At 37.4% G+C, this 16,513-nt stretch overlaps 1 protein-coding gene across 2 annotated transcripts in view; it reads right to left on the reverse strand.

Annotated features, from left to right (window-relative positions):
* The window catches only part of LOC121418273 (F-box only protein 11-like), a 67,115-nt gene that overhangs the window by 15,851 nt on the left and 34,751 nt on the right, over positions 1–16,513 (reverse strand). For both annotated transcript variants that reach the window (XM_041612051.1, XM_041612052.1), the window contains exons 3-8: positions 15,082–15,163; positions 14,077–14,224; positions 7,811–7,940; positions 6,304–6,514; positions 4,545–4,651; positions 2,985–3,096 (exon numbers count right to left, since the gene is read on the reverse strand). In XM_041612051.1, the coding sequence (XP_041467985.1) occupies positions 2,985–3,096; positions 4,545–4,651; positions 6,304–6,514; positions 7,811–7,940; positions 14,077–14,224; positions 15,082–15,163 (790 nt within the window). The remainder of the gene's footprint in view (positions 1–2,984; positions 3,097–4,544; positions 4,652–6,303; positions 6,515–7,810; positions 7,941–14,076; positions 14,225–15,081; positions 15,164–16,513) is intronic.

Below are 16,513 nucleotides of genomic sequence, written 5' to 3' on the forward strand. Positions count from 1 at the left end.
CCCTATATGATGTGTATTATTGTATACTAAGTCCTTTTCATTGCATCTTGGTCCTTTCTTACACAGAGTTACGATTGATCCAATTAACCTCAATTTTATAGAAATCCATCAATAATTATATTCTCTACAGGAAATTTCAAAGCTGACTTTTCAGAAAGCAATGAATGTATAAATATACATCATAGTTAGAAAATATTTTGAACAAACATGCATTTCAGATGTTGACGTTGCTGGCTATCCATAGTTGTGATTGATTGGATCAATCGCAAATCTTTGTAAGACGTGGCCTCCGATCTATAATTTCATCATTCATTCCTTCCTACATTCAATTATCAATCCAATAAACATCATAAATATTTGCATACATGTAGTTTACTTCAATGTACTTCAAAAATTTGTCAGAATTAAATAATCCCCAACATGCTTTGAATTGTTCAAGAGCTTTTGTATGGAAGCCATTTTTTCATAAAGTTTAGAATCTGATATGCTTCCTATAATCACTGCTGATAGTATCACTTCCTGTAAATAAATAGAAACTGAGTATACAAGACAGGAAAGGCATGATCAAATGATCTTCACTCATTTCTATCACAACAAAATAACAAATACCCATAAATGATAATTAATACATATATTCATGCATAAATATTTATTTAGATATAATATAACTTTTGAAGGTTTCCATGGCGAAGAAGAATAGTGTAGTAGGTTTCACGGTACACCATGTATCTTACTTGGGCAAATGTTGGTCCTAAAAAGGACCACCCAATTATGCATAGGTGCATGTTAGGGGGCTACACAAAGTCATGAATATTTCAAAAACCTGTTCAAACCATTCTAAAAAAGCTTAAGATTTAGTTGTCAATATTAACCCATTATCAAATTTAGCAAAAAAAAAGTATAATTCTTAGGACTGATGACACTTGCAGAATTGCAAGTGAAAGCTTACTGAAAAAAAAGAGGTAAACTTTTCAGATTGTGTACCTGAATAAAATTTCAAATTTTCTGTAAAAGCAGTTGAACTACTACAATAAAAACAATATTACGAGTTGGTATGTGCATGTATGCTGCAGATAACATCGCATATCCCTAAGGGAGATAATTCCACAAATCTGGAATATCATGTGTAGTCTCAGATTCCAATGTGATTTTGTTCATTTGGGCATACTCCGGAAACAAGGAGTATGTAAAGATCAAACAGGAATGTACTAGTGTATTGAGAAGCAGATATAGTAAACAAGACAAGGTGGAAAAGAAAGAAAGACAAGAAGGGCAGGAAATACAAATGGGTTGCAGTTGTTGACTTGTAAACAAAAAGCTACTTGTGTTGACTTGTAAACCAAAAGCTACTTGTGTTGACTTGTAAACAAAAAGCTACTACAGTGTCAAAAATCTATAGCTTCTAATTTGTAGCTTTTTCTGTGACACAACATCACTATAGAATCATTGTACATTTCAGTATTTTGAAAGCTGAAAATCAGTATTTTAGTGAGGAAGTTGGTATTTTCAAAAAAATACCATAGGACAACACATAAAACTGAAACTTTAGATATCATTATTTTGCATGAACCCATCAGTAGGGTGGAGTGTGTTGATTTTCAACTACGAAGGTCACACTATTACAGAAGAGGAGTGTTATCATTTTTCAGTAATAAACACTGAAAATCAATACGACTTTGCAGAGCTCTCTGAGTACCCACTGTATATAAGCAATTTACCAGAATGTTTTACTAGGACCATTGTATTTCTTCCCATTTGGACATATATTCCACCTGTGAGAGTCAGCTACTATTGACTGAGCCATGTCTTCACTTTGTACGGTAGCAGCAAGAAATGAATGGTTTCTCGGAGTGTCAAATGGCTAGTTTGAGGGCAGGAGGAAATGGTTGATTTCCTGCCCTAGGTCTATGTACAATCATCAATGGTTCTTGATAGATACCGTGACGGCTTCTTCTCACCTTCACCTAAGTGTGTCACGCAAACCACCCACATAAAAAAATTGTTATTTTACTCAAGTTGCATACAAGATTATTTCCTGCAAGACAAGACTGTTTAACATAGTTTCTTCTGAATTAAATCTATTAAGAAATGAATCCTCTCGAGTCGTAATCTAATTTACAATCATTTGATCAAGCAAGGACGGAGTACTCTTTTAAGTGCTTTTGAGGTTCATAATGACCTTTCCTGTTTTTACCACTTTACAACAGGTTCTTTTCCTGGTCTCCAACCGCCATAAACTCTGCAAACTTGACAAATATATCATATTGTGAATGATTAAATTCCAAATAAACAAATACCCTTTTTAGACAGGCTAAAATTTCCTTAACCCCGTACTATTGGTGGGGCTAAATGGCAATTTAGCCCCACCTATAGTATGGGGTTAAGCTTAGCCCACTTTCGTTTTACACAGCGTTTTTGCAAAGTGGGCTAACCCCACCTATAGTACGGGATTATTTGGCCTTGCAAAAAAGCAGGGTTATCCCACCAATTGCGGTGCTAAGAGCAATAGTACGGGGTTAAGATCGCATGTGTAAAACGAAAGTGGGCTAAGCTTAACCCCGTACTATAGGTGGGGCTAAATGGCAATTTGGCCCCACCTATAGTACGGGGTTAAGGAAATTGTAGCGTGTGTAAAAAGTGTACGAGTGAAGCACTTGTACTACGAATGATCGACAAAAACCACTAGTCCGGGTTAGCGAGTTTCGTGTGTAAAAAGCAAGCATTCCTTATCCGGGGTTAGCAATAACAATTTGGCATGTGTGAAAAGGAAAAAAAAATAGTACGGGATTAAGGATAGTACGGGGTTAGCGATAGTCCGGGGTTAAGAAAATCCTGTGTTAAAAGGGCAAGAGAAAAACTATATGGATTATATATTTGGTGGGAATTTGTATGAGTAAGCATACTTTGCATGAATGGGTCAACAATGGAAACCTAGACATATCCAACAAACCGATTCAGATAAAAAAATTAATAAATGACCCTACCTTGTGATCTACTCCTTATATTACAGCTATCGATGGTTGGCGAGCAGTTGGCATCAACCTCTACACATGAGTGCTTGTGATGTGGTTGATTGGAGTTGCTTTCGGGATTAAACTGCAAAGAGAATGACCCATCCAAGAAGATACAGATTATACAGATTTCAAGAAAAGGCAATACTAATTCATGTCTTGATTCATTATGTTCACTCACTCTTGCATAATGTTCAATGCCTATTTGGTTGGTTGTACGCCAGCAAATACGAGACTGATAAACATTTTGAACCAATGCACACTGAGGCCCGTATTCTGAAGTCAGGTTTGACTTAGACCATGGTCTAACTCTGTGCTAAAATTATGGGAAGCCAAAGGTGTCAAAATTTCTATTAAGTTGTACGTTTCTCATGTTTACTGTGCTCTTTCCTGATTCATCGATGGTGAAGACAATCATTTATTTATACTTCCTGGACAATCATGAATGACTTGAGAGCCAAATGAGCTGAAATATGATATCTCTACCATTAGTGATTTATGTAGCAATTGACTATCCATACTTAAACCACACTTTTAAACCTGAGTTAAAGTTAAACCCGACTTCAGAATAAGGGCCATAACGTCCACTTAAACTTAATCTTAAAAACTGCACTCTACCCTATGGTGGACCCATGAACTCAAATCATCTACTACATAATGAAAGTCTGGGGTCCGTTGCAGAAAGAGTTGCGTTTAAACGCAAGTCAAAAAATCAATCGCAAGTCCCAAATGCGCGCTGTTGATTGGTTGAAAATCAAGTTGCGCGTGATTTTTAGAGTTGCGATTGATTGCAACTCTTTCTGCAACGGGCCCCAGATCAAATAATGAACATTGAGAAGCTGTCACTGAAGACGACTTAGTCCATCTAGATTGCGGTTATTGATCATGGTTTGATTTATAATTATTTAACAAAAATTAATAATCAATTACATGACACAAACTTGGGCAACCACCATTCGCATATCATACCATACTCTCCAAAATCAAACTCCTCCTTACTTAAAATATATTTTTTTTCCTGGTGACATAAAAGAGGGTATAATGATTAAACAAAAAAGTAAAATATAGAAGTATTGCATGCATGTACATCTGCATAAAAGGATTAACAACCATGTATGAACCATAATCCAGATACATCACATAATCTTTCTCATTTTCATTTCCTTACATAATTGAAGAGCTGATCAATAGATGTATATGGAATAGTCGAGCGTAGAAGATTAACATGAAGAATGCGCATTACTTGTGGCCGTTGTGGCCTAGTGGATAAGTCTTCTGAATTTGAAACAAAAAGGTCGTGGGTTCGAATCCCAGCCATGGCGTAATTTCCTTCAGCAAGAAATGTATCCACATTGTGCTGCACTCGACCCAGGTGAGGTAAATGGGTACCCGGCAGGATTAATTCCTTGAATGCATGAGCGCTGAGAGGCAGCTCGAGCTAAAGCCAGGGTAATAATAATAATAACGCACCTCGGAATAGAATATTTCTAGATAGATGGCGCTGTATAAATGCCTATTATTATTATTACTTACCCTAATACTAATATAACCAAGATATGCATCTTCACATCCTTCAATGAACCTAAACGTAGACTCTTTACTGTTCTCAACAATCACGCTGTCTGGAATGTGACCAGGAGCTGTAAAAACAAATAAAACAGATGAATATCAAGTTTACCATGGCGATCAGAAACATCTTCATAAAAAGGGAATGGGGAGCTTAGAAGGGGTGACAGAAGTGAAGGATCTGAGCATGCTCTGTCCACTGGGAATTTCATACTGAGCATGTGCAGAATCATTCTTTTTAAAAGGAAATCTTATGTACCCAATGCTTTCCATTGTGAGCTTTTGAATTATTTTCATATCATTTCGAAGAACAGGGCTCAGTCTTACAAAGATTTGACTGATCTGATCAACCTGAAGTATATGGAAATCTATCAATGTCATAATTTTTTTGTTGGGAAATGTACACAATGTCCTTTCTAAGCAAAGAGGAGCATACTGCATTGTCAAGAAACTATGAATATGAATAAACATCATATCTAGAGAATATTTTTAAAGGACAAGTCCACCCCAACAAAAACTTGATTTGAATAAAAAGAGAAAAATTCAACAAGCATAACACTGAAAATTTCATCAAAATCGGATGTAAAATAAGAAAGTTATGACATTTCAAAATTTCACTTCATTTCACAAAAACAGTTATATGAACAAGCCAGCTACCTCCAAATGAGAGAGTCGATGATGTCATTCACTCACTATTTCTTTTGTTTTTTATTGTTCGAAATATGAAATATTTTGATTTTCTCGTCATTGTCATGTGAAATGAAGTTTCATTCCTCCCTGAACACGTGGAATTCCATTTATTTTTAACATTTTGTGCTTCAGGCAAGGAGGTCCTAATCGTCAAATTCGTAAAAATTGAAATATTGTATAATTCAAACAATAAAAAACAAAAGAAATAGTGAGTGAGTGACATCATCAACTCTCTCATTTGGATGTAACTGGCTCGTTCATATAACTATTTTGTTAAAAATAAGCGAAACTTTGAAATGTCATAACTTTCTTATTTTACATCCGATTTTGATGAAATCTTCAGCATTGTGCTTGTCTGATTTTTCTCTATTGATTGAAATCAACATTTTTCTGAGGTGGACTTGACCTTCAAGAAACATACATTGTAGGTGTTGACATTGCGTAACTGAGTTGTGGTTGATTGGATCTCTCATAACTCTTTGTAAGATGGGGCCCAGGGGTCAACAGTAATGGTTTAACAGCTTCACAAAAATTTGCTTACTCGCATATCGCCGTGTTGCCCAATTAAGAGCTTGAAATGATTGGCTGAAACTATACATATATTCTTCAGGAAATTTTCCACACAATGCATTGGGGTTCGTATCAGTTCTCGCATATTTTTCTCTCTTTAATCATGATCCACATGATTAATTGCTAGAATTAAAGGATAATCAGGAACTGCAAAAGTGTAGAAGGAGCCACTTTTACCTGTATTACCCATCATTCAGGCGTGGATCCAGGGGGGGGGCACTTGCCTCTCTTTGAGAAGCAAAATTAAAAATTTGTAATGTAAAAATGGCATTAAAAGAGAGGTGTGCCCCCTCTCTTGAAATCGAAGACTTTTTTTTTGCTTGTCAAATTTTTCTGGTACAAACTATCCCTAAATTGTGGTTGAACCTTTTCTTTTTTGTCAAAAATTTTCCTCCGAAAAATTTGGCCCCCCCCTTCTTGGAAAATCCTGGATCCGCCCTTGCCATCATCAATAGTGGATACATACCAGCTCCTAATATACAGACGGGTGTGTCTATGTACAGCCACTCTCCGGTGTAAACACCCTCGTGAACCAAGATCAGGGTGTATTCGTTACCCTCCACCGATGACAGTGCCTCGTCTATCGTGTCGTAGTACTGGATATCACGGCCCTTGAATAGTTCAGGAGAATCATGCATGTAGGCGGCATAGCCTGGCTTGACGTGGACAGCTGAGTACTGAGAGTCGGGTAGAGAAAACATGGGATAAATGGCTACTCACATCTTAATGCAATTCGTATAATGAAATTCATTATTCACAAAATAATGTAAAGAATTTTTCGCATTTTGGTGTTAAGAGGAAAATCCAAATGCATCGTAAATCCAAATGCATCGTAAATTCAAATACTACGAAACTAACAAAAATCAAACAATATGTATTACTAAGGATATATATATGTAACTATGGCATACATGTATACCATTGGAATAGACAAAATTTTCAAAAGAAGGTTTTAGCATGTGTTTAAACTGATAGCAGGAATACATGTATGACTCGTCTTCTCCATGTCAAGTGCTATTAATTATATCAATGTTTGCCTCGACAATTGGTCAAACTCCATCAATCAGATATCTTTCTACACGATCATTCAGCAGTAAAAAGAAAACAGTTAAAGTTACTTTCATAAAATTAAATTTTAATTACTTTCATTTAAATAAATTTGTCAAATTACAGCAAATGAGCTTAAAAATTCCTATCAAATGAATAATAAGAAAAACATTGCTTCATTAAATTACATCTGTATATCTAATTCCACACTGTTTGATGAAAATATTTGACCCAAACACAAGTAGCTAATGTACGTAACATTATTTGAGAAACAGAGACTATCTTGCACTTCATTTCAGATGTAAAATCAAGCCCGGAGCAATTATTATAAGAACAAATGTTGTGTCACCTAAATTAAACACTATTTCAATTTCATTAAGCTTTCTTCTTTTTTTTAAATTTTCCTTTAGAAATTTGCATCATTAAAAGGCTAACGTTTAATCTAAAAATCTAAAGGGTTACACTCAGCACAAACTGAATGGCCTGGCTCAATAGAACAAAAATGAATACTTAACACTAAAACCCGACAACGTAACATAAAATGGATAACTAAATAATTTTGCAACTCCAAAAAGCCATTTACAATCTGATCGCCATTCAGTAACTGTTATCTTATAGACCTTATGAATGATGTCATGATCTCATAGCGCCCTCCCTCAGAGGATATAGGATCATGCGTAAACGGAGTTGTCAGAGATCAGCCAACTGTAGATCACCAACACATTCAAGGTAATGGTTTCAACCTCTAAGATGGCGGTACGATGAAGTCAATGGATCAAGGTCTATTACTCAAAATCATACAACATACAAAAATCCTTTTCAGTTAAAAGGGCAAGTTTTCACAAGTGCTCATTTTCTATGACTACCAAAAAACAATAGAACAAACGAAAATCAGTAGAGTGTTAGTAACATACGTATATACATACCAAAGTTTTAAAACTCTCTTTCCATATGTTTGGCACATCTAGCTTGTCTGGTTGGACAAATTTGAATTTGGTTGGCCCTGGTCGCAGAAGGGGAAGAGATAGCTCATATACAGACTGGTACAAACGTTTCCTACAATGAAAAAAAAAAAAAAAAATTTAAATGAACTGATACCGTGTTTACACATTGACTCGGCTTGGGTGTTGAATCCGCGAGCCGGGTTGAACACTGCGAAGAAGGGATCAGAGATCGCGTTTATATGTACATATAAAAAGGCTAGTTCAACACGGCTCGCGGATCTCGAACGGAAGAATTATGACGTCGCAAATTAAACGCGGGAAATTCAACGCCGGAATCGAATCTTGTCCGTGCGAACAACAATGCCAAAAGTGAAAGCGCGCGCAGTGACCTGGTCAAGAGAGTTCGACACGGCTTTCTGTTTACACACGAAACAATTGCCGAGTCTGACTCGGCTCGCGGGTTGAAACCTACGATTCTGGCGGATCAAAAAAGCCGTGTTCGACACGGCTCGCGGATCACACTGATCGCGTTTACACAGCATAAAATTGCCGTGTTGAGCATGGCTCGCGTGTCGAACCCCCGAGCCGTGTCACTGTGTAAACACGGTAGAAATGGCTCTGAAATTATCTTAGTCCTTGAGATTCTATCAAGGGGCCTTCTGGTGGGGGGAGGGGTGTTTAACAAAGGGATAGGTATGACTTAAGAGTCACAATTAAAAATCCGGTTTCATGTGCTGGTATATAAAGAATCGCTGCAGTGGTGAAATCAAGCTGAGAAGACTCACACTACTGGGTATTAATCAACATGATTGCGCGTTACATATCATTTGTGTGTCAGCGTTTGAGCACGACTCTGTGAAACACCCCCCTGATCTTTGCTGCAGTAAACTAGAGTCCAAGTTTCCTGCAACTAAAGCGAAAGAAAAATTCATGGAATCCAGGAAGAATGCAGAATTCACAGAATTTCATGGAAAATGCTCATTTTCAGGCAAACAAATAATGACAGGAAATACAGTGAAAATCATGAAAATCAAAGCAAAATCAATTAAAAATATACATAATTTATAAGTGAAAAATCTGCACATCATACCTGTTTGGAACATTAAGCATTTGTTTGTCATGCCGTATCTACATGGAAACTCTGTTTTTTTTTTACTATAGTTTTGTACAAGTCATCAAAGAACACAGACTGTTGTGTTTAGAATACTGTAGTACATTGAACTGGCAGTTTAGAAAACGAGGGCGGGGGGGCGGGGGGGGGGGACAGGGTTCTCTAGTTTAACAATGGGTTTAAGGGGCTCAAATGTTATTTTATTCTTTTTTTCCACATTTTTATTTTTTTTATTGTTTGAAATAGATATGAATTGAAATACTCCGAAAATTTGCTTTGCCCAATTGATCGTGGGCCTGGGAGCCGCTATACAGTGCCAGATCGACGAGGCTCTATCCCTTTAACCGTTGAACGCCAAACAGGGTAGCAGCAACTCCCATCTTCAAACATCTTTTGGTCTGATGCGGCAGGGCTTTATCCCCCGACCTCCCAGTTGTGAGACGGACGCTCTACCTACTGAGCCAACACACTGGTTGGAAGATGGAAATTACGGAGATGGCAAAGGTCCACAAGAACTGGGGAGTGTTTCATGAAGCATCCTGCCAGTGATTTTCACTAATTTGTTCTCAGCCAATCAGATGCAAGGATTTCAGTAGCTTATAACTAAAGTCAGTGAAAATCACAGAGGAATTGTTTTATGAATGCTCTCATGATGGTGATGGTCACGATAGTGATACATGAAATGGAAAATGTTCTTTGAAACTTTGTCAAGGGCATCTTTATGGTAATAAGGACTTTTTCTCACTCAAAAAGTGAAAGCTTTTGCCATCATTGCCTCTTAATAGTATTCTGAACTCAGGAATTATTTAATCATTAGTTTAAAATTGTGGTTTAACTATGGAATGCCAAATGTCATACAAATCTCTAGCAATACAAGTTTAATTCATCAACTAATTTGACACATAAATTATTAGTAACTGTTTGGGAACAATAACTTAAAATTGTTTTCTTCACTACCAATATTAAAGCTTGAGGAAAGATGGAAGTAAACATTAAAAATAACAATCTTTGACATTTTCTGCTTCCCATAATTTTAGCATAGAGTTTGTCCTTGGTCTAATAAAATGAAAGCAGACTTCAGAATATGAGCCTAAGTATTCAAATGCAAATTATTACAACTCTAACTGGGTGAGGTCCTACAAAAAATAGGTCACATAAACCTTGCTTTAAACTACTCTGTAAAATATTCAATCATGCTTTCCACTCAGACTGTACGACATTAGTTCATAATAGCCTGCAGCATTTCATAGTTCTAAAGCTGCAGCTATGGGAATTCTCGCTCACTTTTCAAATCATTCTTCATTTGATGGTATCAATCAAATGAAGACATGCCATTCTTATCAAGATTTGGCCAAGGGCCTTTTCACACTTGAATCTTGAATCATCATTGTAATGATGATTGCAATTCGTCTTTAGAATCATCGGACCTTTCACACAGAATACTCGTACCGTAATTTGAGTGAAACTGGAATTAACCTCCGTAGTAGAATTTGAATTCGTGATTAGCGTTCATGATTCTAGTTTGGTTTAGGGACAGTGATTTTCCGTTTCAAAAAATGGCCTTTTCCGTTTCAGAAAATCTCAAATTCCGTTTCAGCACGTCAGAAAACGGAAATTCCGTTTCCCCATAGACGTTGTACACACGGAAAAGTGACAATTCCGTTTACACATTGAATAGCAAAATAAAAGCACATACACTCGCACTGGCCAAAATTTGTATCTGCTAGTGTACCAACAACACAATAGAATCCGTTCTAATCGGATCTATGCTGGTGTATTTAATGATTTTTCAAACTGATTTAGCATGCATACATCCTCACCTTTCACATAATTAGCATTATTTTACGGTGAAATTAAATTTCATCGATAATTTTGGGTTTTTTTTGGACATCGTTATCATCAGTCAACGACTTTCGCCAATCCGCCATCTTGGATTTTAAGACCACGATATCGTGCTGTTACGTCTTCAAACGTAGAGGGCAGCAACACACGACCGTGCAGTTGAGCGATGTGAAGCTCAACCCGGCCGGCCGGGTAGCGGGTACGCGCGTTTCCGTTTTACACCCTGGCGAAGGCATTTTCCGGAAAAGTAGCCAAAAAGCGACTAGTGAAGAGTCTACATTTGTTTACATTATCAGCTGGGCGCGCGATCCAAAGTCCTCACCGAAGTTATCCGCAGAACATAACGTACTTGAATTGCAAATGCAGCTGAGCTTATACTTTCCAGGTTCAATACGAATGTTTGCCTTGATCATTTGCCTTGCCGATGTCTGTCTTTCTATCTGTCTATATATCTATCTCTATCTATCTATGTAACTGCAGTATCTATCTATCTAATAATCTTCTCTGTCTCTCTCACTCTTTATCTAACATCTATCTATCTCAAATTCTATCTCTCTCTATATATCCATCCATCTGTCTGTCTTTCTCTATTTCTCTCTCTCTCTACCTACCTATGTAACTACAGTATCTATCTGTTAATTTGTCGCTCTTCTCTCTCATTCTTGATCTATCTGACATCTATCTCTCAAATTCTCTATCCATCTATCTATCCATCTGTCTGTCTTTCTCTATTTCTCTCTATCTGTTAATTTGTTAATAATCTTCTCTGTCTCTCTCATTCTTTAATTATCTATTTAATATCTCTCTCTATCTATCTATCTATCCATCTGTCTGTCTTTCTCTTATTCTCTCTATTTTTTTAACTTATCTGTTAATTTGTTAATATTCTTTGTCTCTCTCCCTCTTTATCTATCTAACATCTATCTATCTCTCATCTATCTATCTATCTGTTAATTTGTCTATCTTCTCTGTCTCTCTCATTCTTTATCTTTCTATCTATCTAACATCTATCTATCTGTCTCTCAAATTCTCTATCTCTCTCCTTCTCTAGCATCTGTCTGTCTTTTTTCTCTCTCTCTCGTTGTCCGTCCATATTTCTATCTCCAACATCTCTCTCTCTCTCTATCTATCTATCTATCTATCCTTCTCTCTCTCCCTCTCTCCCCTCTCCCTCTATATATCGACCTCTCTGTCTCTCCCCCTCTCTCTGTTTATCTATCTATCCATCCATCTCTCCCTCTTTCTCTCTCTTTCTATCTATCTATCCACCTCTCTCTCTCTCTCTCCCTCTCTATTTCTATCTATCTATCTATCTATCTATCTATCTATCTATCTGTCTGTCTATCTTGTCTCTATCTATTTACCAGTCTTGTCTTTCCATTATAAGTATCTGTTTATTTTGATTTTGTCTGTCATTCTATTCATTTAGTTAATAATTTATTTTTAGAAAAAAAACTATCATAAACAACGCGACTGCAAAAGCATGTTCGGATTTCACTCCTGACTGCCGCTCTCTCTGTACATGAAGTGCCGAGGAACTCTGTGCTCTGATCAGTAACTGTGCAAATTGCATGCGGTGTGGTGGACTCGCCTGTGTCGCACGCTGCATGCAACCAGCGACGTGTGTAGACTCTTCACTAGTCGCTTTTTGGCTACTTTTCCGGAAAATGCCTTCGCCAGGGTGTAAAACGGAAACGCGCGGCCGGGTACGATCACGGGGTACTATCGAGTGTGCTGATGTCGAGAGCAATCACGATGTGTGAATTGTCATGATTGTAGCGAAGTGAGATCGTGTTTTCTGGGGTTTTGTGGCCATTTAATATTCTCATTTTGTTGTTATTTTGGAGTAATTCTGTTGCTATTCTGTGTGTTTTGAGGGAAAATACGTTTTCCGTGATTTTCCGTTTGAAATGCCACTTTCCGTTTCAAAAGGCCTTTTCCGTGAATTCCGTCCGTTTTCCGCGATTGCGGAAAATCACTGTCCCTATTGGTTTCACACATGCTAAAAATTCGTCATAAGCCTATTTTTCACTGGAATCATTATTCAAATTAAGATTTTTTTTTTACGGTGCGAAAGGGCGGATTGTCTCCTCACCTTAAGGTACACGTAGTATAATCAATATCACGGTAACCAGGTTAAAGGAGAATTAGAAAAACATGGTAATAGGGTGTTTGCTGGGGAAGTTGGCCCCTAGTTACACCTGAAAATTAAAGCTTCTGTCGGGTACTTATTGTCAAACATTCAACATACGATCAAATTGCAGTTGTGCATGGGGCGGCAAAAGGAACCATTTACTAAAAAGATATAGATGGTGTGCATATTACAAACCTCGCTCTAAAGATGATAATGACCAATAGGTAATAAGGCATAATAATTGAGTCTACAGGCTACTTACAAAGGTGTACCAACAATTATTAAAGCTGCTCTCTATTCATTTACGGTCTCAATATTCCACAACTACGCTAGATTAGCAATCATTATACCCCAAAATTAGAGTTCAAGGCTGAACCAGATGCATTTTCCTACAAAGACATTCATGTGGCCCGTCTGTGGACCATATATGTGGAACATCTGTCTTTGTTTCATCCTGTAGCTTTCAATTGAATAAAATTGAATATGGCACTTAAGAGGCCATGATTATTCAAACAAAAGCTGTGTAGAGCTGGATATCAAATACTGAATGTAACAATTGAACCAATCCTTGAACCAATGAATTGAACTGATTTCTACAATGACATTTTTTCATTATCTTGATATGTGGCATTACAGTGATGCAAGTCAGTTTTACCCATTGGGCCTGAAGAAGAAAAGAAGCCAGAACAAGCTCAAGCCTAGTACAGTTTTGCCCTTGTGAGAGGAAAGCTGCTTTTCAAAAGCATTAACAGAGGGAGACTCATAAAAACTACACTACCCCCCCCCCCCCCGCAAATCCTCTTCAGTAGCAGCCAACAATGAAATAAATTGGCGAGGGGGGGGGGGGTAAAGTGGCACAATGTGAGTCTCCCTCGATCTAGCTTTGGGTAATGTTGCTTCCCTCTCACAAGGGCCAAATTGGGTTGGCTAAAGCCCAATATGTATATTACAAAGTTGATCCTGAAAAAAAAGCATTAAAAGGTGAAGCAGTCAGGGCCTAAAGTAAGTCAAAGGCTTGAAGACTGACAGTTCTGAGTATTACCACTTAGAGAAATATATGTATTTGTAATAAAGGACATAGCTATGATTAGTGATATGTGGTGGGTCATTAAATGTGTTTTCAATGAATTTCACAAGCAACACAGAGGGTGGGCTACGTACCATAGAGTGAGATCGCTGGCAAGGGTGTTGAACCTCTTACATACACATGCCACATTGCATAGATCCTTCTCTAGGAGGTAGGAAAGGATTTTGATGAGGATCTCATCTGGCATCAACGACTCCAGGAAATTGTCATCTCCTGTCGTCCCTACAAAAGGTAAACATAGACAAAGAAGGGCTGCTCACTCTTCTGTTCATTGCTATCTTTCTACTGATATATATCGAACACTCTGTAAAACCAGAAACTTGACATGAACCCTTCAAAGAAATGATATTCAAAGTCTATGGTCTGACGATGGGAAATCCATTACTGTATTGAAATGTTGTTAGTTTTTAATTCTTCTGAAATACATGTAGTGAAAATTCAGACAAAAATGATGAGACTGGAAAAATCAACTTTGAAAATCATTTTTTTCCCTTCAAAATATTATTTTTGGTTTCTAATTCTTTCAAAACAACAGCAATTTAGACAACAAAAATCATGTGACTAGAATAAGAGATCTATACCCTCATCTATCTAGAGCTTTTTGGCTGGGCAAAGAGGTGGTCCAAGACTGACTAGGGTTCCTATTACATTGAGCCTTGTTATAATAACAAATGCACAATTTCTAAAAGAAATCTACTTTCAGCCAATCAGATTAGCAGATTTCGGTAGCTTTTAACTGTTACTGCAAATTGGTTAATATTATATTATGAAATTGGTCCCAGGGTGGACTTAACTTCAGATTATAAAGGGCACACAGCTTCAGCTGGACCTCATCTAAAGGTCACACTCACATGCCTACATACAGCAGTTGGGACATGATTTTAGGATGGAACAAATATTTATGACCATTTACATCATGATAAGACCAAATCTTGGTTAACATGGACAACTTAGATTGGGTAGATTTAGTCAGCCAAAATTTTGAGTTAAATGGGAAACACGGAGGAGAAAGACAAGAAGAAAAGAAAAAAAAAGAAAGGATTTCAAGACAACAACAAATGGTTGGTTAAATACTGTACCTCCTGATGCTTGAGTGTCTGTGTGACTGGAAAGCCTTGATCTCTTTGCTCTCGTCATGGGAGATGACCCAGGTGATGAACTCTGTAAAGACACATGACAACATGATGAGACTGAAGATCCATACAAATGTCATACTAGATACCCAAAATGCTGTGTTCAGGTGACATTTCATTCAAATCACATTCAGAGTCAATCAATGCTTTGTTGGCCTAATACGAATGCAAGCATGAAACATGAAATGTGGGAAAAGGTGTGCTTAGAACTAGGTACTTAGAAGGGTGATTACCCTGGCAAAGAACCATGGATGTCAATAGTTGATCTTAGGAAAGATCTTAATTGTGATTTTACCATAGGCAGTTACCATAGGCAGTCTTTGGTCACACAATCAAGGTCAAATGTCATTTAATGTAGGGTTAATGGACATAGCATATTATTATCATATGAATGGCAGTTTTTGTACATAATTATCCTCGTCATGTTCAAAGTCAGCATTGCTGCTATATAATCATGTAATGCAGGCGGGACTGCCAGAGGCACTCCACTAAAGCTATCCCCAAGTGTTATTAATGCATATGTGCATGCATCTTAACAGGATAATATCTGGGCCACCTGAAATTCCATTTGGCCGCCCGAACCTCCTAGTCAAGTGGCCCGGCTGGCCACCTAAAAAAAAGGTAGGTTTCGAATTCCTGACCACAATTCCTAGTCTACATGTATGATCAAAGACCATTGCTGATTAATTTACTTCATGGAATTTGAAAGAAGAAAAGCACAAGACCTGTCTACTGCGATGTCAATATGTTTGACCAACGTTTTTATACTCATAATCATACGTGTAGTAAACAAACTCTATTCAACTCTTTCTGGCTACTATTCAAGAGTCGGTCCTGCAGTCAGTTTGTGGCTGTACATGTACCTGTATGCCATGTTATGCGTACATGTATGGTACCTTCCATGCATTTAAATGGATGTGATTATTGGAACATAAATGGATGCAGCGAATGGTTGGCATTATGTGGAGAGCAGAAGTAAATCAGACTTTCCCAGAATGCACAAATTGGCAACTGTTTGACTGAATCCTAGCCTTGGCCTTATTTCATCTGTTTATCACACCTGTCTCATTTCAATGGGCACATTCACACTAACATAAAGTGCATGATCTGTCATGTTATAATACTAATGGTGACTGATGATGCAGATAGCAACATATATAAACTGGGGAAAAGGTAGGTATTCATGATTATTCCACTTTCAATATCAGAAGGAATGTTCCAACTGGATTTTGTGGAAAACCCTTGTTCGTATCAATCTACGACCCCGTTCTCAACACAATTTCAAAACTAGTTTACTAGAAATCGGTTCAGAAAACCAGTCTGGAAGATCACTTTGCTAGCATTCCCACTTGATACTTGAAAGTGGTTTTTAAAAAGC

The sequence above is a fragment of the Lytechinus variegatus genome, chromosome 7, assembly GCF_018143015.1.
Source record: "Lytechinus variegatus isolate NC3 chromosome 7, Lvar_3.0, whole genome shotgun sequence".
Lineage (NCBI taxonomy): Eukaryota > Metazoa > Echinodermata > Echinoidea > Temnopleuroida > Toxopneustidae > Lytechinus > Lytechinus variegatus.